The following is a 23,799-nucleotide window of genomic DNA, read 5'->3' on the forward strand; positions in this document are numbered from 1 at the left end:
GACTTAAAGCACTTCAGTCTTTGAAGCTTCTTGACTGTTAAAGGGAAGCGGTCCTATGAGACTGACTGGATCTTTATTTATATTTTTCAGGAAGCCTGTATCTTTGTTTTGCTCTGAGGGGGAAACCCTGAGAAAGGAAGGAAGTTCAGGGTCAATGGGGCTGTGTTCATTAACTCACTCTCATCTCAGATGGAAACAAACACTCACCAGTCATAGCACAGTCACAGCCAGCAGAGTCATGCTATTTAAACTTTAAAGCCCTCGCTCAATGTGCAACAAAAAAAGAAACTGAAAGTTTTGAGGATTCCAGAATATTATTTAGATATTCTGGGAAGACCCTGAACATTTCAGGAATGCATGTTTGTATTAAACTGGTACGCTAAAGCAATAAGCCCCAAGAAGCAGTGGGTTGGGGTATTTTATAACGGCGTAGAACTCCGCTCAGCCAATCAGAATCAAGGACCAGAACTGACCGTTTTATAATAGTACATATTCTCTCAGAACTAGAGCAATGCAGTGCTGACCAATAGTCATAGGTGACTCATGGGATATTTGATGGTTACAAGAACAGTTACAGGTGAGTAAAAACAGCCCGCAAGCTTTTATAAGACACTGTTTCCAGATAAATGAGTTGTGTCATTGCTGGACAAAGAATTTATGGTTGCACTTTATACAGTACGAGGCTAAGAGCACTCTTTGTATACTTACTAGAGTATTTATTTATCTTTATGACTTTATGTCACTCCTGAGGTTTGATTTTGTTGAAATTCAAGAGACACTGGACTAAAATGGCCACAATGCATCTTTAAATGCTGATTAAATGAAACTTTGGAATGGTCTCTTCATTTTTTCCCCATGGCTGTAAATACATGGCACTTTTTGTTGGTGTTGTTTCATGTTGTGTATAGTGTTTCATTTTATACTGTCCCCAATACATTTGTTTAGTCAATTACATAAAAAACAAAACTGTACAAACCAAGAAATGTTGCAGAACTCGATTAAGAATTTGGCCATATACTGTATGTACAGACTAAACAGACTATCACAATCCCCATGTTTGCATTGAATCTAATATTTACATTGCTCTGAATAACACAAAGTAGGGCAGAGCTACATGAAGGCAGAATAGCTGCTTGTTTCTGAGGAGGCTTGTCAGCTGTGTTTGCTGTTTATTGTGCTGCCTGTTCTGTACAGCATCAAAGCACTTGGTGAAAGTAGATGTTTTGTCCTGATTTGGAACGTGATGAGAAAGACAGAGAATGAAAACAAGGTAATAATGCGGTCGAATACACACATATAGTGCAGAACTAGATTTTTATGAAGAAAATGTGACACTTTTTAAGGCAAAAGCCCCTTGGTGTTGTGAGTGGTTGCCAGGGCACTGCTGGGTACTTAGGCCAAGAGTCTCACAAATATTCTGTTCTATTGTTCTGATCTCCTAGAAAAAGAATATAAGCGATAACAATATTGATGCTTGCCTGAGGAAACTAATAACCTGTAAACACCTGTAACATCCCAGCATCACAGATCCAGTTAATGTGACACACATCCACATGCAGACATGGGTTCTTTCCTCAGGGAGCGAGAGGTGATTTCATGCTCCAGTAAAGGTTTGCATGAAACACAAGAAATGGGTTAATGTACATGAGATATGTAAGACTCAAGCATGCAAAACTGAGTTTACACACACAAACTCATACAAACAAGCTTTGGGGCACAGTATGTTGGTTAATAAACAGCCCTGAAATCTCTAAGTAATATCAGCTAAAATGATTTTTGAAAACTAAATATGCACATCGGTATAATATGAGTATTATTATATCTGATTGATCATCAGACCCAGCGGGACGTGTTGGTCGGGGGAAAGGGATTTTTTAAAAGGCTCCTGGATGTCAATGCTTATACGTTTTCAGTCGTTTTACGACAGTCAGTCGGGATCAGATGTCGGGGTTGGGGTGGTGGATGCGCAGTGATTATGTCAAGCCATGCTGGGTGGTCCTCAGATTTTCGGGTTTATTTAATTTTCGGGTTTAACTCAATAAACGTAAACATGGCATTGGGTTATTTATGTTACAGTTCTTTATTAAGTTGCCAACTGGTGAGCAACTTTTATTTACATACCAAAGGCAATTTTCACTCACATTTGTTGGGTGCTAAATTTGGACCCCACCTGAGACTGTTTGACAGGAATGTTGTTCCTCTTGATCAAAAGATGTTTAGACTTCGTACTTGATTGAATCTCGGTGTGCACAATTCAATCAAAGGACATTATTTGTCTACAACAGCTCTGATGTCATAACCTTAACATCTCTGTGTCTCCACCTATTAGCTCTGTGTGTCATATTAGACAGGGAGCTTGTAATCTTCTACTTGAAAATGACATGGCTGAACAAATGGCACAAGCAAAACAAACAATAGGAGGATGGAAGGGAGGGAATGAATATGCCAGAAGCTGCTCCTCTTATTATGGAGCTCAGCGCTGTATGGAACTGACAGAAGACGAAGAGCAGAAAGGGAAATGTGTGTTTGATTTAGCATGCTGGGGTCTTAAGCTCTTAAACACACACACACACATACACACACACACACACACACACACACACACACACACACACTGAAATATATAATGCCCTGATCTCAGCGGTTATTTGATTTGTTGACAACAATGCTGCACACTCGCTGGCCATTTGTAAAGCTGACGAATACATATGAAACACAGACCTGGTGTACAGCAACTGGCTGTTCTATTTGTGGTTTTAATGCTGATCTAATTGTATTGTCTCCTGGATACGTACAACACACTCAGATAATGCGATTTTGACTCTGAAATTCTTGCCATGTCGTTGACAAGATAGGTTCCAGCTGAGTAGACTTTATGATGTTTGTGATGTCATCGAGGAAGGCGGAACTAGCGAGTGACTTCTACAAACTAGAGCGTAAACAAACAGTGGCTACCAATGCGGCAAATCTTTGTTTTTCTTTTGTTGTGCCATGTTTGAAAGCTGTGCACGGAAGAGCATCTGTACTCCTATTGGCTGTGACAGAACCCATCGTGAACAACAAGGAAAAAATCAACATGCTAGTCTTTATGTCAGGACATCGTGAAGCGTCACAGACAGAGGGTCGGTCACAATGACATCACAACGACACCCTACGACACACAAATCGAGCCAAAAAATTCGTATCAATTCATAAAATGTAAATCGTACAAAAACGTACGATTATTAGAAAAACGCAATACAGCCCCACCCCTAAACCTAACGTCACTGACATGAAAGCAAGTCGTACTAAAACGTATGAATGAGATTTTACGAATTCATACGAATTAGCCACCTCGTAAAATAGTTACGAATTGCCGTGAAATTGTGTTGAATCTGAAGCGGCATTAACTGATGTGTTTCAGGAAACCTGACATTAGGTCCCATAAATTGGTTTATTCTGTAGAACGGCCACTTTTCATCATCTAATCAATTCTGAAATCCTATCCTAAAATTTTGATGTTAATATTCTGTTTCACTCAGAATGGTGTCACAGAAGTCAAATGTAAAATTCCGTTTTATGTTTACTGTAGTTGTGAGACGGACATTCCTGACAATTCTACAACTGGGATTTTCGCACACAGTACTTGATCCAGTAGTGATCCACAGCTTGTTTTCCAGGTCTGAGGTTAAACACATCACATCACAGTTCCAATTGTAAAATTCAGTTCAGGGCTCTCAAATCGACATGCATAGTGAATAATCGAATAATGCATGGATTGAACGCTTAAAGTGTTGCTCATGCATTATGCATTATTTATACTGCGAGATATGCTTTAAAAATATGTTTGTTAGAAATAGTTCTTACTCTGGTCATTACACAAACAGCTAGCACCTCCTGCCCTCTAATAGAATTCACGGGTCTCTAAGGTGAAGCTAATTGGTTTGCTCGAATCCTCTTCTTTCTCCCTAATCAGATTGCTTTGATTTTGTGTATGATACAACACTTACATAAGCCATCTTTTCACATCCAGTCTCCTAGGATCACCACGTCCCTAAACTGTATCAACTAATACACACACAGAGCCTCACAGGAGTGCATGCATGCATGTTACATTGATTTATATAGAGCGTCGATAATACGCCACGCTTCATCACCTTCGCATGAGACCAACTATCAATGTTCATTTTCTGCTCACACCTTGAAGAAAAAAGGTTATTTATTAGAGGGTGTTTATTTGAGCTGATTCAAAAAAAGTGTGAAATATAGATTTATTAGTTATTTTAAAAACTTGAAGGGCTCATTAAAGACAGCTTTTTAATTTCTTTGGGGAAGCGCCCTTTGTGTAAAGTGCGATTAGGGTCGGTATCTGCTCTTTTAGCAATAATGGGGGTGAGAAGTGAGATTGATCACTTAATCACATCAGAATTACATCTTCAGCATTTCTCTTCTGCCAAATGGCTTTATTACTGCAGCCCATTGACCTGACCATCTTATCAATATGATCTGTCTAGACCAAAAGCCTGAAATGAAACCGTCAGCAGAAACTAAGCCTATACTTTTTAACAATATACAAGAAGCGTTTTCTACAATCGAACTATATTAACAATGCCCTCAGATTTTTAAGTCGCTTTGGATAAAAGCATCTACTAAATCTGTGCAGTATAAGCTCTGAATAATAGAGGGAGTCAGAATTCGAATACAGAATACAGACCATTCAGAAGTCTACAAACCCCTCCGTAATACCAACGCTTTTTTGAACAAGACAGAATAAAAATGCACCTCTTCATTCTTTGTTAGCCACGCAAGAGGAATTTGACCCATTTCAATCATTTTCGCAAATTCCAAACACCTCCTCCAAGCGCGTCCTCCCGCTCTGAATGCCAAATGCTGTCCTTACAACAAATGAGAGAACAAAGTGAGCAATGAGAGGAATGTTTGGAGGGTTTTTCATCTGCCAGGGTGCACACGGCTCACAACCTGACAGGCTAATGAGCGTCAAGTGCTCGCTGTTCTCTTTATTGAGCGCACGGGCTCACTGATTGAGTTCCTGTGAGAGAGAATGACGAGGATACGAAGACAGAGAGCAGTTTAGTTTATGTGGCTGTGGGGAGGTGAATTCAGTTCGTTTCTGATGTGGATGTTTTACTGTGCGCTCTGTCTTACAGGCAATAAATCTAAACCCTTGGTTGCTTAGGACGGGTCTTAAATGTGTCTAAAAGTCTAAATGTGATTGGTTTAGATTTGGGCTGTCACAATATCAGATGTTCACTAAACATGGACGAAAGAATTCACAATAACGATATTATCATAATGTATGTTGTTTTTCTAAAATTATTTTTTGTTTATTTTTTGTTTTCACATTTTTGGCCAATAGGTGGAAAGTCGTCACCTACTGTGTTTCAAATCATGTATTTGCGCAGGATAATTTACGATTATCTTATGTGTAATATTACCACAATATCATTCATCACAGTTGTTAATATCACGGTTATTGACAATACTGAAACGCCCCTAGTGTAGAGTCATTTCTTATAAATGTAAATGTTGGGAATTAATGTCTAGAGCCAGAATTAGATTAGAATTTAGATTTATTTATGGTGTAAATGGGACATTTTCACGATACGATATCACAATATGTTATTATGATATGTTCTGATATCAGTTATGTTAGCCAGCGATCTAAAAAATTTTTACAGGAAAGACCAGTTTTCTATGCTTGGACATTTTCACTATGTTATCATGATATGTTTTGATATCACTTATGTTAGCCAGCGATACAATATTTAGCGATGTATGGCCACATCCACATGAATCTAGAGCTTTCCCTATCCAATCTTTTTCTTCCTTTTCACGGCGTCGTCTCAATAAATATTTGCGTACACACGAAACCACTGAAAGGACTCAAAACGATGCAGTATACATGCCAAATCAGTTTGTGGCGCTGTAATTCTGCCACAGGGATACTTCACCCAAAAATGGAAATTCTGTCATCATTTACTCACCTTCAAGTTGTTCCAAATGTGTATAAATGTCTTTGTTCTGATGAACACAAAGTAAGATATTTGTAAGAATGCTTATAACTTGACAGATTTTGCGATTTTCTATTAACACAAGTGGCACTGTTTTGTTGTGTCTATCTCTCTAATGTTTATCTTTCATTGGTGTACTAATTTTGTTTTATTAATAATTGTCCCCATTATTATTGAACGGTATCCATCCATCATCAGTTACTTCCAGCTATGTCACACTGAAACTAAATCTGTGTTTCTCTCATGGGCCTCAGGGCTTCATGTGTAATTATAAAAGTGTTTCCCAGTTCTAATTAACACTCCATTCTGATTAGCGTGTTAAGAAAGCATCCCGCTCGCGCCTGGACGAGAACATATGTCGTTCTGCGGAACTGTGAGATTTGCTGAAGGCAAATGCTGTAATGTGCCAAAATGTATCCCTCAATCACAGCACATTTATATTGCTGCATTTTTGATCTTATCATATGGTTCTTTTGCATTTTGTTTTTGCATTCTCTGTAATAATGTCTTCAGGTCAGATGGGTAGAAAAGCTACACTGAAGGGCTCATGGTTGGAAGAGAATATGGAAATAGAGGAGTGGAGGTTTTGAGAGATTTTTCACACATCTGTGTTTTTCATTGCTGTCATCCTGCTGTTGTGAACTAATAAACATACTTTTGCCTAGGATCAAAGAACCAGAATATCTCATTTCCAAATCGAGTGGGCCGAGAGGGTGTCGTAGAGATTTTAAAATTTGTGCAAGATCTTTGCTGTGCTAAATACGTACCACCTGCAGGTACTCAGTTGCTATTCAGATCCTTTATGAAAAATGCAAATGATCTGCTTCCCAGTATTTCAGCACAATTATTAAAAGAGAGAAAAGGGAAAATCTGGTCATTTTCTTGTGGTCGTTTTGCCTGTTTGATAGAGGTCTCTTATCGGAAAGCTTCATAAGAATGTGACTTCCTGTTTTCTTCCCCAAACTTCCTCCCCCCATTTATTCATTCAGTTGTTCCATTGAGCACTATAGAGGAACTGCTCACAAAAGCTGTCGTCATGGGAACCCATTATAGTCTGGGACTCATGTCACTGCAGTCTGGAAATCGTGAAAAAAACATACAATGCGAAAATGAATTTACCACAGCCTCTCTCTTTAACTGTTTCTGTGTTTGGAAAAGAAAATAATAGTTTACTGCTCACTAAATACTCTGGTGTACACACTGTGTAGTGTCTTCTAAAAAAATATTGTGTAAAACAGAATTCATTGTGAATAGCAATTGTTACTATGTATTGTTGTCACATGACCTCATATTTCAGCGAGTGAGGAAGTCATGTTGCATTTTTAATCTAATTTTGTGTTCAAATCAGATTTTCACTACACGTTTATAATTGCCAAAATGATTTGCGATAACAATATTATCACAACATCAATTGCATTTCCCCCATAAAAAGGCTATCAGTCTACACCAATCTTTAGTTTATTTTGTGTGTTTCTTCTTTTTAGCCAATGATTCATATACCTTAAAAAGGAGTGCAGGGAGGCACAGAGAGAGTTTGTAACCATTGTGGCTTGTAAGGCTTTATAGATGGTTTTAAAGCAACAACATAAACATTACCGCGCGGGTGCACTTTCATGGCCCAAACTTAACTTCCGGTACACACCCGCAAAGAATAGATTCCCTGTAGATTATTTCTCATAACAAGCAATAGAAATAACAAGTAAATTACATTAGCTAGCAAGGTAAAAGTATGTCTAGTCGGTAGGGGTGCGGGAAAAATTTGATTCTTAGATGCATCGCGATGCAGACGTGGACGATTCTGAATCGATTCACAAAAGTCCAAAAATTGATTTTTTAATGTATTAATAACGTGATGTTAGTGGAACAAAAAAGGCAGAAGTCATTCGCGGGTGCGGACAGTTTTGAGTGCGCACACCTCACTCATAGCAGTAAAGATACACGAGCAGTAAAGATAGAGAAAATGATCCAGCCCCCTTGGACTAAACTGCAAGATAAACAAAATACATTTTAGAAAGGTCTTTCTCGGTCTATTCTCTGCAGTGAGCGGAAGGTAAAAGCAGCGCATTTAATTCACTGTGCCGCAGCATACTTGTCACTAAATGAGTGCAAATAGCATTTTCCCAAAACCTGTCACTAAGAGATAAGAACATGAACATACTTCTGTAAATATGCAGTTTGTTACCAGAGGTGCTGGGTGCGCTGCATTAGATGAATCCACTGCTCCATAGGCGTATGATGATTTTGTAAGACGATCAGGCAATTCCTGAACATGTAGTATTAATTATTAATTATACTTATTTAACGTCAGACAAGAGAAACAGAAAATATGTAAATGAGAACGGCTTCACTGGGCAGTTTTGCATTATAATACATAATGTGACAGTTCAGAGACTTGAAGCAAAAGTGCCAACACTAGTCTTGACTCTGAGCGTAAATGCGACGTAATGACGTCACACATATGCAAATTAGCACATCGAGAATCGATTCTAAAATCGAATCTTGATCGTCAGAATCGATTCTGAATCGAATTGTGAGGGACCAAAGGATTCCCACCCCTACTAGTCGGTATTATTTTGGGTTACCAGTAGTCCATCCATGTGTCTCATTCCTCGATAGTTTCCCTATTTGTCACTTTCTATCTTTGTATGTAGGAATTGATTCTGTCTCTGGAGATATTTGGGGTGTGAAAGATTGAAGTGGAACCTCTAAAGACATCAACAGAAAGAGTTCAGTCTTCTGTTAGACTCGCATTTCATTTATAAAAGATGGGTTATCATGTACGGCTTTCTTTCCTATGCAGAACACAAAAGAAGATATTTTGAAGAATGTTCAGAATAAAACAACACTGAAGTCTTCCATTGTATTTACATTTAGTCATTTAGCAGATGCTTTTATCCAAAGCGACTTACAGAGAGTTCAGGGAGCAATAAAGCGATAGGCTATGTCATACGGGAGCAATAATACAATTGGTGCTAATACAAAGTTACTAGTTTCAACAAAAGCCAGACCAATACCTGTTGAGAGAAAAAATGCCTTCTTTTGTGTTCCATAGAAGAAAGAGTCATAGGCAGATTTTGAATATATCTTATATTAGATGTCAAGTTTAATGAACCTAAAGAGACCGCATTTATCCAGTCTAAACAGATATGTCTCTGCATGTAGGCTCACAGTGTCCGGTGTCTATTCTGGGTCTGTCTTATGCAACAGACAGTACCCTCATCGCTGTCATTTGTTCTCGGAGGAATAAAGTGTGTGAGGTAGAGCATAACACCAAGAGCCTCTCAATTATACACACTCCATTAACTCATGTCTTCATAATTCAGTCTAATAGGTGGAATAAAAAGAGAGAGAAATGAGGTTCTATTGTTTCTTACTGTAATAAGTTTAAAGCTCATTGTTTAATATTGAAGTACTTTTTTATCCATGACATCATCAGATTCCTGGACATCCTGTGGTGGAGTGGGAGTGTGTTTCATAAGGGACGAGCGAGAACAAGATCAGGATATTGTGTGTTCAGGTTTCTGTACCCGCATTAGGTTTCATGGTGTTGAAATTCAGGTAGCTGGTAAGCAATGCGGGAATCAAATGACAGGCTACTTGGATAAGAGGTGCACCATGTGTTAGCCAAGCAAAATGATGTAGTGATATAGATATAAATACACACAAAATCCTGTGCGTAAAAATGTGAAGAATCATACTTTTGTTTGGTGGCTTAATGCTATTTAACGTGTCACCACATGGCAAGCAAAAAAAAAACACACAAAGCCATTTGTGTTACATTCTCCGCTTACGTACAAGGTAAAAGATACCTGATGCACATAACAGATTTTATTTTTTGTAGATGGTTGTTTCTTTAAATTGCACATATTGTGGACATTATTGCACAAGGGTCCGACTAAGGTTCTTACAATTCCCCACTTAAAGTTATTGGCATGCCGATGACTAACTTAGGGTTTGTAAATTGGGGACTATTTATATGAGCATTGGTATATTTTTCTTGTCTGCACATCTCCAGAGAGAGAAAAGACTCAATGTTGGAGACATACTCATTGCATTATAAAGTCTACTTGGTTGCATCAGCCTTGCGGAGTGTATGACATGACGGTCAGAACTGCAATTGTGAGATCATAGACAGAAAACAGACAGTTTAAAGGCATGAGCACATAGAGTATACATAGAGCATTACTTTAAATGTTATGTTAAGTGAAACTTAGAATAAATGACATTGTTATTCTGTCATTGTGTCTAGAATTCTTCTCCACAGTCTCAGCAAAGTGCATTAATAAAAAATTAGTGGTACAAAGTTGGTCGATACGCCAAGTCGATGCTTCCATTTTCTTTCAGCACAAATCTATTGATTTTAACGAAGTGTAATGCTATTAAAAGCTGCTTTGCTGTGAAAGTGGACCATTCTGTCAGCCCACATACGACAGGGAGGTTTAAATTGGACTTCACACTGCAGTTTAGACTTGTTAACCCCTTCGTGTTAGATTTGTAGATGAAGACAAACATTGGTGCAATTACATGGAGAAAATTGAGTTTGCTGTGATGTAAGGCCTCTTAATGTGCTTTAAGCTGTCCTATAGTGTAAATATATGTGTTACAGGTTGTAAAGCACACCTGCAGTGATTTATAATAATACATTTCCTCAAGCATCTTATTTTTATAATTACTAAAAAAAATAACAACAAGTAAGCAAATAAAAGATATTCTTTTGCTACACTGTAAAAAATGGTAAAAATGGAAATTGTGGTTGGGCATAATTGTTAACCATTGCGACAAAAATTGTTAACCATTTTAATATTTACTATCTTTTTTGCTGTATCTTATAATAGTCGAGTTGATTCAGTATTGTTTCATAATATTTTTACTTGAATAAAATCATGTAATTTAGATTTAAGCACACATTTTGGTTTCCGTAAAGAAATTTTTTGTGTAAGAAATTTCAGTTGATAGTCACCCCGAATTAGTGATGTGTATGTCTTGATTAATATAATAACACTTTATTGACCAATCAGCATCCAGCTATCAGCTTTATTATTTTTCTGATGGTTAAATGATCTTAAAGGTATTTTATTATGCCGTTACTTTCTTTGCAGTTGCAATATCCCTTACATTTCAAAGTTATGTTTATTTCCCCCCAATTTCCTGCTAAATAATGATTTATGGATGTGTAATATGACATAGAGAGAAGGGGGAGAAAGGATTTATGTCTGTGTCTCTCTTTTTACTGTATACATTTGAATTAATTTCCCATATTTTCCTTTTTCTTGTAGAACTTGAAGAAGAGAGGAGCCAGGCCAAACAACAAACCTGATAAAAAAGCATCACCTCTGGTAAGATATACAGTACTACTATATACTTACTACCTTCATTTTGCAGCTTGTTGTGATATAATGAGCTGTACAAGTACAGAATTTATCTGTACATCACACCAGGTTCAGTATATAAACCCTTGGCTATTATCCCATCAGACATGAAAGGTGTTAGTTAAATTGATTTTCTTCATCTTCTTCATCGCCTTTTTAAGAAGTCTTGTGTTCTGTCCACCGTGAGTTTACACTCTTGTTAATCAAGTTCAAGACCAGATTCAGAATCAAGCTGTATTGATTTTGAGTTTACATTTTGATGATTCGCCAGGTGTATATCTTTATGAAAAAACAGTGAGAGGCAATGCAACTAAATGTTACTACTAGAAATACACCAATACTAAATTTCTCCACCGATACGATAGACGATTATTTAGAGCCGATATCGATTCTGAAGATAAAATTTATATTTCTTAACTTTCTGAATGTTATTAATTAATATAATGACAATTAATACTGAACATCAAACTATATATACAGAGCACAAATGCATTGCATTTTTCTGTCCTCTTTTGATGGACAGGATCAGCCCTGATCATTGGCTGTTTTTAAACTATTGGCTTATAGTTGCGAAAATAGCTTTTATCAATCATTACCGGTTATTGTCCTATATATATATATATCGGTGCATCTCTAGTTACCACATAACATGTATACAAACATATATATAATTGAATTCATTGCAATTCAGAGAAATTCATTCTTATCACATATCAGTGAGAATGTTATACTTTTAACTTACATTTTTCTTCCTAAATAAATTGTCTGGAGTGATGCTCCAGCACAACAAAAATAAGACTTAGCTTTGGACATGATTGTAGACAACATGATTTTAATGAGAACGAGTATGTTTTGTGGTGTCAGTCTGGCCAGATTGTTGAAACCTTAATGAGAACATTTTCCTCGCGGTTTTACCATTAACAGCAACATTAGCAGGTTGGACATTGGCTGTTTGCTCATAAAAACAGAGTATAAATAGAACGCGCATTGTCATTAAAAACGACAACGTCATGCACGTCTAATTTCCATCAATGTCCTCATTTAGCCTCCAGAAGACAGTTCAGACCTAAAATGTCAGCTTCACTTCGCCAAGGAAGAGTCAGTCCTCATGTGCAAGAAACTCACCAAGATGGTGAAAGACAATGAGGCCATGAAGGAAGAGTTGGCAAAGTATCGTTCTCTCTACGGCGAAGTCGATGCTTCGCTTACGGTCGAAGAGGTTGCCGACTCCCCTCACACCCGTGAGGCGGAGGTCAAAGTGCATCTGAAACTGGTAGAAGAGGAAGCAAACCTTCTGAGCCGTCGAATCGTAGAGCTGGAGGTGGAAAACCGTGGCCTCCGTGCCGAAATGGACGACATGAAGATCCAAGAGCCTCTGGGTGGGGTTGCAAGTCACCCGCTGCTTTCCTCGTCATCTGAGAATTTGATGGAGTTGCAACGACACCTGCAGTTTGTGGAAGAAGAGGCGGATCTGCTGCGGCGGTCCCTGATCGAAATGGAAGAACAGAACAAGCTCTTGATGAACGAGCTCAATCACTACAAATCTGAACTTCCTGTTGTTACCGAGATAGAGCCGTCACCCGCAACCATCACTTCACCCACAATCATTCACAATGCTGCTGAAGATGGAGGATCGTGTCTAAATGAAGGCACCAATAAAGAGTTGCTAACTGCTAGGCTGCAGATCGCAGAGCTGAATGGAAAAGTAAAGAAACTCCAGTACGAGAACCGAGTGCTTCTTTCCAACCTCCAACGGTGCGACTTGGCCTCCAACCAGGGCTCCGGACGTCCGGCACTGGAGACAGATGCCGAAGCAGGGGACTCGGCCGAGTGCATCCCGAGCCAGGCACACCGTGAAGGGCCGGTGGGAGATGAGCAAATCGATATTCTGGAGGAGAAGAATCAGAAAGTTTCAGGATCGAGTCATATTCATACCTCCCAGTGCCTCAGTGTCAAAGACCTTCTCGCTATCCGCGACCAGGCGCAACTCGTTACCTCAGCCATCCAGCATTTGACATCGCCCGACTCCACTATCTATCGTAAGATCACATCCAATGAGTCTGCAGAAGCAGTTCTGCTGGAGAAAAACCAGATCCAGGGTTCAACGCTGCCTCTGATGGAGGCTCTTCATGGTCGACTGCAGTCTCTTCAGGCTCAGCTGCACGCCCTCAGCGAGAGGGTGGACAACCTGGGTCAGTGTCCTGAGACAGAGCGTTTGGAAGGGATATCCCAGATGCACGTGTTGTCGGAGTCAGGGGACCTGACAGATGGTCAAGTTGACCAAATCACAGCCCTACTGAAGGTATGAATATTCTCATTCAGTATTTTTCTATCCCATTTTATCCTATCCTTTTCATTTCGATGTTCATTTGGAAATTTTATTTTTGTTGCTTGGCTTGGTAGATCTTAAATGAGTTGAATTTAACACTGCCCTTTTCCTTCGAATGTTTTGCTGACCACTTTAACAATGCATGCTCGTAGTGCATTTTAAAGCCTTATAGTGGATAACAATTTGGCCTCTAATGGATTTGATCAATAAATTGAAAAAGAACTCAGCAATTTGGCTCTAAGGCCTGTGGTAAGTGTCCAAGTTGATTTACTGTTGTATTGGCCAAGCGTTTTATTTCCGGATTAAAATGAGACAAATCTCATTGGGATTTTAATTTTCACCTTGCTGATACAGTTGGTAGTGAAATCCCATTCAAAACATACTTAAAAGGGTAGGTCTTTCAAAAATTAATTAATTTTATTAATTAATATTAAAATAATTCTGTCATCATGTGTTTACCCTCATGTTGATGAAAACCTGTAGGACGTCTTCTTCCGTGGAACACACAAAAAAAGATATTTTAAGAAATGTCTCAGTGGTTTTGTGTCCATATAATGGAAGTCAGTGGGTGCCAATGTTGTTCGGTTACCAACATTCTTCAAAATATATTCTTTTGTGTTCTGCAGAGGAAAGAATTTCATACAGATTTGGAATGACATGATAAAATAATTTTCATTTTTGGGTGAACTATCCCTTGATGAATGATCATGAAAGTATTTAAGAACACCTTAGCAACTACATAGCAACACAAAAAAGCCTAACATCATGGTAGTGAGTTTTGCATGGGCAAGCACCATCACACAAACATCGAAAACCATCATTAAATAAATCTTCATATCAGTTATTATGTTAAGTACAAAAAGCTCATGTCTTAAAGGGATAGTTCACCCCAAAATGAAAATTCTGTCATCATTCACTCACCCTCAGACTGTTATTAACCATTATAAATGTTTTTGTTCTGCTAAACACAAAGGAAGATATTTGTAAGAATGTCAGTAACCAAACAGTTCTCATTTTCTATTTACCGCCATAGTAGGGAAAATAAATACTATGGGAGTCAATGGGGGATGAGATCTGTTTGGATACTGACATTCTTACAAATATCTTCTTTTGTGTTTAGCAGAACAAAGAAATTTATGGGTGAATATAATGATGACAGAATTTTCATTTTTGGGTGAACTGGTCTATTTTAGTTTAACCATTTTGTTTTTTTCATAGAACATTGTGTGCTATATGTTAAGTGAGCTATAGTCCACCATTATTTAACTAGACTCCATTAGAGGCCTAACTCTTGAGAGCCAATCTAGACTCTTCCCTTCCTCCTTCTCTCCTTTCTTTTCCTCACTGCATGGGCACCATCACCTGTGGTCGCTGCTACATTTGTTCCTTTTTCATTTTTTCTCTCTCTTTATGGTTCTTTTTGTTGCCCCCCTTCCTGTTTTCTCCTCCAATCAAAGATGATGCTTTCACTCCTCATTGTTTTGTTTCTCTTCGGCGTTTTGTCTAATGCCACGATGACCAAACTGTTTCTCCTATACATACTTTTCTTTGTCCTGTGAGCTTTTTATTTGCTGGAGCCGTTTTCTGGGTGTTCATTTTAAATGTCTCATTTTGTCAAATGTCTATCAAATGTCTCATGTACCCGCACTACACCATCTCACCTTTTCAATTCCTTCACCATATTTCTCTTGATGTTGTCTGTCCTCCGTCATGCTCTTTTTTTATTGTTGTTGTTTTCCTTCATTAACTTGCCCATGCATGCATGCAACAGCCCGACTCTAGAGACCAGCCAGACTGTGAGGGCAAAGTTCACCCATGCAAAGCAGAGGAGAAAGACAGCAACAGGGATGGGGAGACAGACTCCAAAAAGGGAACCAACGCTGATCTGGTGAGACACTTAAATGCACAAAAACAAGTCCGCTGTTGTCTTATGCTCTACAGTTTTATATTTAATGGCTTTAGTAACCATAGTGAGCAGTTTTCATGATCATATGTGTGCTACAGACACAATTAATGTTTCAAACAGTGTCTAACAATTGATACATCCTTAAACTTCATTTAAAGGGATACTCCACCCAAAAATGAAAATTCTGTCATCATTTACTCACCCTCAAGTTGTTCCAATCCTGTATAAATTTCTTTGTTCTGATGAAGAAAAATGTTAGCAACTGATATTTCTGAGGCACCACTGACTACCATAGTAGTAGTTCTGTTGAAGACAAAATGTGATATTTTGAAGAATTTAGGAAAGCAAACGGTTCTAGGGCACTTTTTACTACCATTTTAGTTTTTCCCACTATGGTAGTATGGTATTGGTATAGTATGTCAGTTGCTAACATTTTTCTTATTATCTTTCTTTGTTTTCAACAAAACAAAGAAATTTTGAAGGTTTGTAACAAATTAGGGAGAAGTAATTCATGGCAAAATTTTCATTTTGGGTGGACTATCCCTTTAACACAGCATCACGGTATTCTTTATATTCATAAGACAATCCCAGAATGCATTGCAATGAACTCGAACATTTTTCAATAGATCAAAATGCAATCTAGATACAGTATGAATAGAAAATAGATAAAAAATGTTTAATTTTGAATTAATTTTGGGATTTTGTGTACCCAGCAGACAATGCGGCAGCTCACACGGATCTAGTATAAGAAAAACACTGAACTACTAAACTTATTGAAAGATAATTATGTTATCTGGCAAGCTTCTTGCAAATAGACCCATCTACACACACACACACACGCACGCACGCGCGCGCGCACGCACACACACAGTGTTTTGAATGTTTTAATGAGATTTTAACTTTTAATAGTTTGGGGATGTTATTAAAATATAGGCAATTGTTAGCATCGCTCTCTTACTGTTTCATACTTCAGCGTCTCCAGTTTTCTTTATTCCTCATTGATCAACAAGTGCGTCTGTGATTAAAATTTTAAAAGCTCAGAGACTAAACCGAAAGCTTGTGCTTCTTTGGGGGCAATCTGAGTTTTAAGTGATGACAGCAAAGCATATTGAATAAAATATAAAATGGACTGTGAAAAATGAGCTTAAAATAAAAGAGTCATAAATATAACAAGATCTGCTCACTCATGCAGAGATGTCAGCAAACGTGGTTTAGTTCATGGTTTAATAGTAAATCTAATCTCACTTTTGATTAATGAACTGAACATTTTTGTACTGTTTACGGCTGTCTTACTAAGGCATCATTTATTTTCCTCTTTAATTTGGTGCCATTTAGATAGCACACCCATTGTTGCAGTGATATATTAAATTGGCACAAATTTATAAAGCTCAATCTGTAAATTAAAGCTAGTGGAAAATATTGACATTGTGATTAAAACACTTCCATATGCAGAGCTTTAAATCAGAGATGAATGCATCACGTGTCCTGAATGTGTCAAACAACCCTGTAGCATTTTACGAAAACCTGACAAAGATTTTTAACAAGACAGCATTTTTACCGGCTGCATTTTAGTAAGAAAATGAGACTCTTACATTATGGCTAGGACACGCTCAATGTGAATCCTGTTTAGACTGATGGCTCTTAGATTAAAAGCATTTTTGTCTTAAAAGATTAGAGGCCAAGAGGGTGTGTTCTGGGGATTTCTTTGCTATGGCAAAATCAGAGTAAAAATTGTGTAGTGAGGGCACAGTTAAACTTGCCAAAGGACAAATAATGGACATACACTACAGTATATAGACAAAAAGTACTGGGAAGCCCCCTTCTAATGAACAGGTTTGACTATGAGCCCTTTTCTATTCTAACATGACAATGACCCTGAGCACGAAGCAAGATTAAAAAAGAAATGATTGATTCAGTCTATTGTGGAAGAACTTGAGTGGACCCAGACCTGGACCCAGCTGAACACCTTCGTCAATCACTAATCATATAAACCCATCAATTACTTTTACACATCATCATACATCATCATTTCGAAATAGTAAAAGACTCTTGCAAGAAAGATGGAAAAAAAATATTTAATATGGTATTGTATGGTATAGCAGTAATATTTTCTTTTGTTACTGGAATAGATAAACATGTTTATTAGAAGGGGGCGTCTTAATACCTTTGTCTATAAAGTGTATATTCTCTGCACACTTTGCCATGAAACAGACATGACTATATTATCCTAGTATTCTTTTCAAACTGTTTTGGCCATGTTATTTTATTAATATAAAATACTGTGCAGATAAAGTACCAGTTTCTTAATCTCTCTCTGTTTCTCTCTTTTCTCATGTTTTTCTTCAGCTGTCAGAGCAGGTCGGTGAGCTTCATGCTCTGTTGTCTGAGGCGAATGAGAAGGCTCAGGGCGCGCAGGAAGCGTTGTCGCAGGAGAGACAGGCGCGACACAGCGACACGCACAAACATTCTCAGGTGACAGACACATTTTGTGCTAATTTAGATCCTCCAGAAACGCACAATAAGAAACTCACCCGGATATTACAAACTCAAGCATCCAGATAGGACATAACCTTGACATTGCCAAGCAGGACATCAGGACGTTCATTGGTCCAGAACCAACACTGGCAACATTTCCCCACTGGAATAACTAAAATGTACATGTGGCAAATGTATTTGGTATTTTCTCTTTCTAGCTTCAAGAAGAGCATCAGAAGGCCCTCCTGCATCGAGACTTCCAGCTGCAAAGTCTGAGCCTTCAGACGGGTCTGCAGCAGAAGCTGTGGAGTCAAGAGAGGAACCTTCTGGTGCAGGAGTCCCTACAGCTTAAAGAAAGCCTGCTCCTCATCAGCCTCAAACTCCGCTGGCTTCTCAAACAGTGGAGACTCGGCAAGAAACTAGACACAGAGAGCAAGGATATTCTGGAGGTATGGAGTTCTTCTGTGAGAATTGATGGTCTTTTTGTGCTTTGTAAGTATCATGTAAATACATCTCCAATACGTTCCTTCAGGTTAATAGTGTCAAGGATCTCCGCCTCTTACTTGAGGAAGATGGGCTGTCAGCACACTATGGAGATAACAAGATGTCTGCTGCTGAGGAGCAACACCTCAACCCAACACCCAAAGAGCAAAGCCTTGCAGAGAAAATCTGCCCGCTGGTAGGTTGAAGGAGTGAATATTCTGACTCACTCCGATATTGGTCCAAATCAGTGTGCTGTTTTCTCTCCACTTCTTTATTCACTTCTACAAATGTAGGATTTTTCAAAGAATGATCACAATAGACTTTCAGTATGCAGAATTTCTAGAGAGAGTCTTGTGCAATATTGCTAGAATCAGTGTTTCCTTCATATTGGATTTTCTTAAAAGGTCACACTGTGATATATGGATCTTCTATTGGTCATATGTCTTCACGTGATTTGAATTCACAGTTCACCAGACTTGAACTTTGGAATGTGATGAAATGCAAAACGCTCTTGTATGAGCTTGCGTTTCCGGTTTGCAGCATTTGGATCCGTATGAATGCAAACTCGAACAAAAAGTCTAGAGTCACCAAGGCATTGTGTAGGCATTGTAGTTTTAACCATATAATGTTTACATAATATAATATTTCACAGAAGAATAACAGCATACTGGTTTATAATATATGAGGCCGAGTAAACAACATTTGAATTGTCAAGTTAGGTGAGCTAAACCTATAAAACACAGAATTGGAAAAGTATCTAAATTCAACAGGAAAACCGTTGAACAATTAAACCTTTGCCGTTCAACAATTACTCGCATCCTGAATAAAAGTTTGTGTTTACATAATATACTGTATATCTGTGCATATTTATTTTGTGAAAATAAACACGTACACATGCATGTATATATTTAGGAAATATTTGCATGTGTATATATATTTGCATTTATAGTTATTTATTTTTATATTTATATATAAACATTTTTTCATTTTTGTCTTTTTCTTAAATATATACATGTGTTTGTCTTTATAAATACAAAATTAATATTCACTGTGCACAGACATATATTATGTAAACACAAACTTTTATTCTGGATGCAATTAATCTCTATCACTTGTTGAACAGCCCTACTTTGGATTTGTTTCCCCTTCACATCTACATAAATGTAATTACCTGTCATCCCCTTGTCTCTTCCTCAGCAGCCTAGCGGGTTTGGCAGTACTCTTTCTGACCTGAAGGTGGCGCTACAAGATCTGAGCGCTGAGCTCCGTGAGGAGCGTCAGAGTTCGCAGGAGCTAACGCAGCAGTTTGCCCGTGCTAAAGCATCATGGGAAGTCGAATGGATGGAACTCAAGAGCATCATTACTCAGGTGAGTGTCTGCGGCCTTGTAAACGGTACTTTGTGGATAGTTATGTCACACCCAAATTAGTGTGTAGCAGTTGTACATGGCCATGACAAGACTGGCTTCAGACTAGTTTTATTTTCACACGTATGATATTTAAATCTTGTGGCTTTTCTAAACAGGTTTTTTCAACATTTATTAGCAATGCAGTGTCTTGCCCCATAGACTCCCGTTGTAAGTGCATTACTGTCACGATAAGTCAAAATTATAGTAAAAGCAAGCAAAGATGCCGTCCATAGATGTTTAGAGTCAAAACAACTTTGAATACAAGTGGTGAACCAATAACATCATTTTTGTTAGTAGTAGACATTAGGGCTGGGTATCGATTCTGATGTTCCGATTCGATTCCGATTCACAAGCTCTCGATTCGATTCTCAATTCAAGTCAATGATTATAGATTTAATACAAATGATTGATTTTTTTCTAAAAAAAAGATCAGTAAATGTCACATTACAATGGTGAATTAAAAAGCCACAAAACTGTATATTAAACTTTAAACACACTTGGGTATATTGAAACAGATCAGGTTATTTTACATTTAAGTATAACAAACAAAATTTCACAAAATTAGCTGTAAAGAGGGGCTGCAATCATATGAACCGCTGCCTTTTATGTGAAGGTGATGTTAAATTCGACAACACACCTGCATCAGCCATGTTAATTAAGCGCCATGTTAATTAAGCAATAAATTATGGATATGCTCCCTGTTGTAACATCCACCTGTTGTAAAAAAAAGTGACATCTATTGGATAGTAGTAGCAATAAAATTCACGTTAATGAATGTACAGTGCTTGCATAAATATGAAAGAAATAAAAATTGATTCACATCTTTTGAGAATCGATATTGAATCGACTACAATTTAAAAAACAATTAATCGATTTTTCTATTTTTTTGCCCAGTCCTAGTAGACATTATAGGAAACATTATAGAATACTGTAGCAAGTGGAAAAAAATCTATGTTAAATACACTGTGGTATGTAACACAATAACATTTAAAAGAGTCCGCAGAGATGAATAATTGTACAGATAACTTAGTGTAGTTGTAAAGTCATTACTTTAGCATTGATTTCCACACTTGAGTCATTTTAACTCCTGCACTTCAGGTCGTGTAGTCATTGATTTAACACACACAGATTACAGTAATTCCTCTTGGGAGATATATTATGAAAACCTCTGGCAGAGGAGCATCTGTAGAGCGAAGCCAGATACATTTCCCTAGTTATTGTCAGATAAGCTGTGAAACGGGCTGAAATGATCCAGAATGTCAGCTCTAATTTTGTTATTTGATATTCATTTGCGCTGCTGTTGGTCGGGACATGCACCAGTAGTCTGACAAGAGAGCTGTGAGAGCCATCTGCAGTGTGTCAATAGCAGTGTGTGTGTGCTTATAGGCTTGTTGCAGGGCGTGATGGTGAAAGATGAGTTTAATATCTCCTCTATAGGACGCATTCATAACCGCAGTCATCTTTGAGACGTAAAATGATAGTTTGAAATGAGATTCTGTTATCATTTACTCACCTTTCTGTCATTCTGAGACCCGTATGGCTTTTTACTCTGTGGAGCACTAAAGAAGTTTAGCACATTATCGGAGTTGATCTCTTCCATACAGTGAATGTGGATTAAGGGCTGTCAAGAAAAAAAAAAAAACTTACTTAAATAGTCTTGCATAAACAGTGCAGTACCCTTATGAAACAAAAATAAATGAGAATACACAGGAAACTATAATGCAATATTTTAAATAAGACATTTTCATATATTGATACCAAGGGCTAATATTATATATATGAAAAGCAGCAATTCCTTATGTATTATTCAATATGTATGGAATAATTGACGACGGGCCGTTCTATTATTCGAAAGTTAATGCAAACCCTGAGGTGGTAAAGCGGCCACGACGCGAAGCGGTGTGCATTAACTTTCGAATAATTGAACGGACTGGAGTCAATTATTTCGCCTATACCACGGTTACCACACCGTACAGGACATTGTTAAAATGTTTAATTTCAATCTTTGTCATGTTATCGTCTTTAAAATGCTGTTGATGGTAAGGACTACTTTCTTGCGCATCTCATTTCCGTTGCGAACGGACTCGGAAGCTTGAGCCACGTGGTGTGTGTGTGAGTGAGAGATCGCGTGCGCACACCTGCGTGTTTGCGGTAATGTGACAGAAAAGCCAGTGATAATAAATTATTTGTTCCTCGTAGGGCTGCACAATAATTTATCGCAATACCACTAAATCCTATTGTAATCGAGCTGGCTGCGACCAAATCCAATTCCTTCTGCCAGTAGCAATGTCCATGGGGGAATGGCGACATGTGGCCCAGTTCCCTCGTCTCCTGGGTCTAGGCCAGCAGCTGAGAGTTCTAGGAAGGAACTAGATGTGCTCTCTATAGCCTCATCAGACTCATTACTTGCAGAAGAGCAGGATGAATTTACACCTACAGAGGAGGCTTCGTCATGGCAGTCTCAGTATTCTTATAGCGATGAGGGCTCAGGCCTTCACGCCGCTGGCTCTTCAGCTGTATCTTCACTGCAGGAGACGATCAAGATGGCTCTTGCTAAATTGAATTTGGACCTACCCTCCCCTGTGCTGGGCCCTTCGAACCTCCTGCGGCGTCCAGTTGTTCAGCCTGGGGATTTCCAGATACCCAGTTGTCCTGACTTTACTGATGTGGTATTTTCTGCTTTTCACGCATCTGTGTCTTCCAGGCCCGACCTTGTAGCACGAACATTGCCAGCAATGGCTGAGGCCCAGGAGAGTGGACTCGGTAGTATGCCTCCTGTGGAGTCGTGCATATCCTCCTTGGTGGTGTCCCCGGACGAGGCGCTGAAGCAGGAGCTCCGCTGCCCCAACCTAGAGTGCAGGCGTACTCACGGTCTGTTGGTGCGCACTTTTAACACGGTGTCAGGATTGACTTATGTGGGGAACTCAATGTCTCATTTGTTGCTTGCACTCCATTCTACGATGGCCACAACAGCATTCGGCCTCTCCCTTTCTCCTTGAGTTTTCACTCGAGTTGTTCAGGCTGCACTAGATCCTCTTCAACGGGAGGGCATATTGATCCTTCCGTATTTGGATGATTTTGGGCGTATTTTGGGGTTCCATTTGCCCCCGCAACTGGAACCCCAAGCTCCAGGCGTTGCATATCAATCTTCTGGAGCTTGAAAAATTTGAAACATTTTGCGCACAAACTTGCAGGGATGAACATTCTAGTGAAGACGGACAATACCACAGTGGTATTTCTAATAAATCACCAGGGAGGCACGAGGTCCCTACCTTGTCTCCGAGTGACAAAGCTGCTTTTGACATGGGCGAGCAAGCATTTCCTGTCAGTCAGGGCAGCACACATTCCCGGACGCTGCAACAATGTGGCAGATTCACTCTCCCGCTCAGTGCTGAGGCCGGGGGAGTGGCGTTTACACGAGGGAGTTGTTGTTTCAGTATGGGAAATCTACGGGACAGCGGCCGCAGACCTCTTTGCCAGCAGTGCATCAACACATTGCCTGCTGTGATTCTCAGTGCAAAAGGAGCAGGGATCACTAGACCAGGATGCTCTGGCCCACTAATGGCCGAACCTCCTTCTCTACGCCTTTCCCCCATCCCACTCCTTTGGTCAGTGTTGAGGCGAGTACAGGAGACACGGTGCAGGCTAATTCTAGTGGCCCCCTGCTGGCCGGGGATGCCTTGGTTCAGTCTTCTGTTGACTCTGACGACCGTCCCACCTCAGTCACTGCCTCTTCGCAGGGACGTGCTTACGCAGATGGGCAGGGCGCTTTAGCATCCCTTCCCAAACAGGTTGAAACTGTGTGCTTGGCCCCTGGGG

General features: G+C 38.9%; 1 protein-coding gene across 2 annotated transcripts in view; it reads left to right on the forward strand.

Annotated features, from left to right (window-relative positions):
* soga1 (suppressor of glucose, autophagy associated 1) overlaps positions 1-23,799 on the forward strand; it is a 45,444-nt gene that overhangs the window by 10,461 nt on the left and 11,184 nt on the right. Inside the window, exons 4-10 of one of the 2 annotated variants that reach the window (XM_057319063.1) lie at positions 11,288-11,347; positions 12,426-13,682; positions 15,481-15,597; positions 17,962-18,087; positions 18,309-18,539; positions 18,623-18,769; positions 19,771-19,941. In XM_057319063.1, the coding sequence (XP_057175046.1) occupies positions 11,288-11,347; positions 12,426-13,682; positions 15,481-15,597; positions 17,962-18,087; positions 18,309-18,539; positions 18,623-18,769; positions 19,771-19,941 (2,109 nt within the window). The remainder of the gene's footprint in view (positions 1-11,287; positions 11,348-12,425; positions 13,683-15,480; positions 15,598-17,961; positions 18,088-18,308; positions 18,540-18,622; positions 18,770-19,770; positions 19,942-23,799) is intronic. The other variant, XM_057319064.1, reaches the window with a different exon arrangement.

This window comes from Triplophysa rosa, linkage group LG21, assembly GCF_024868665.1.
Source record: "Triplophysa rosa linkage group LG21, Trosa_1v2, whole genome shotgun sequence".
NCBI lineage: Eukaryota > Metazoa > Chordata > Actinopteri > Cypriniformes > Nemacheilidae > Triplophysa > Triplophysa rosa.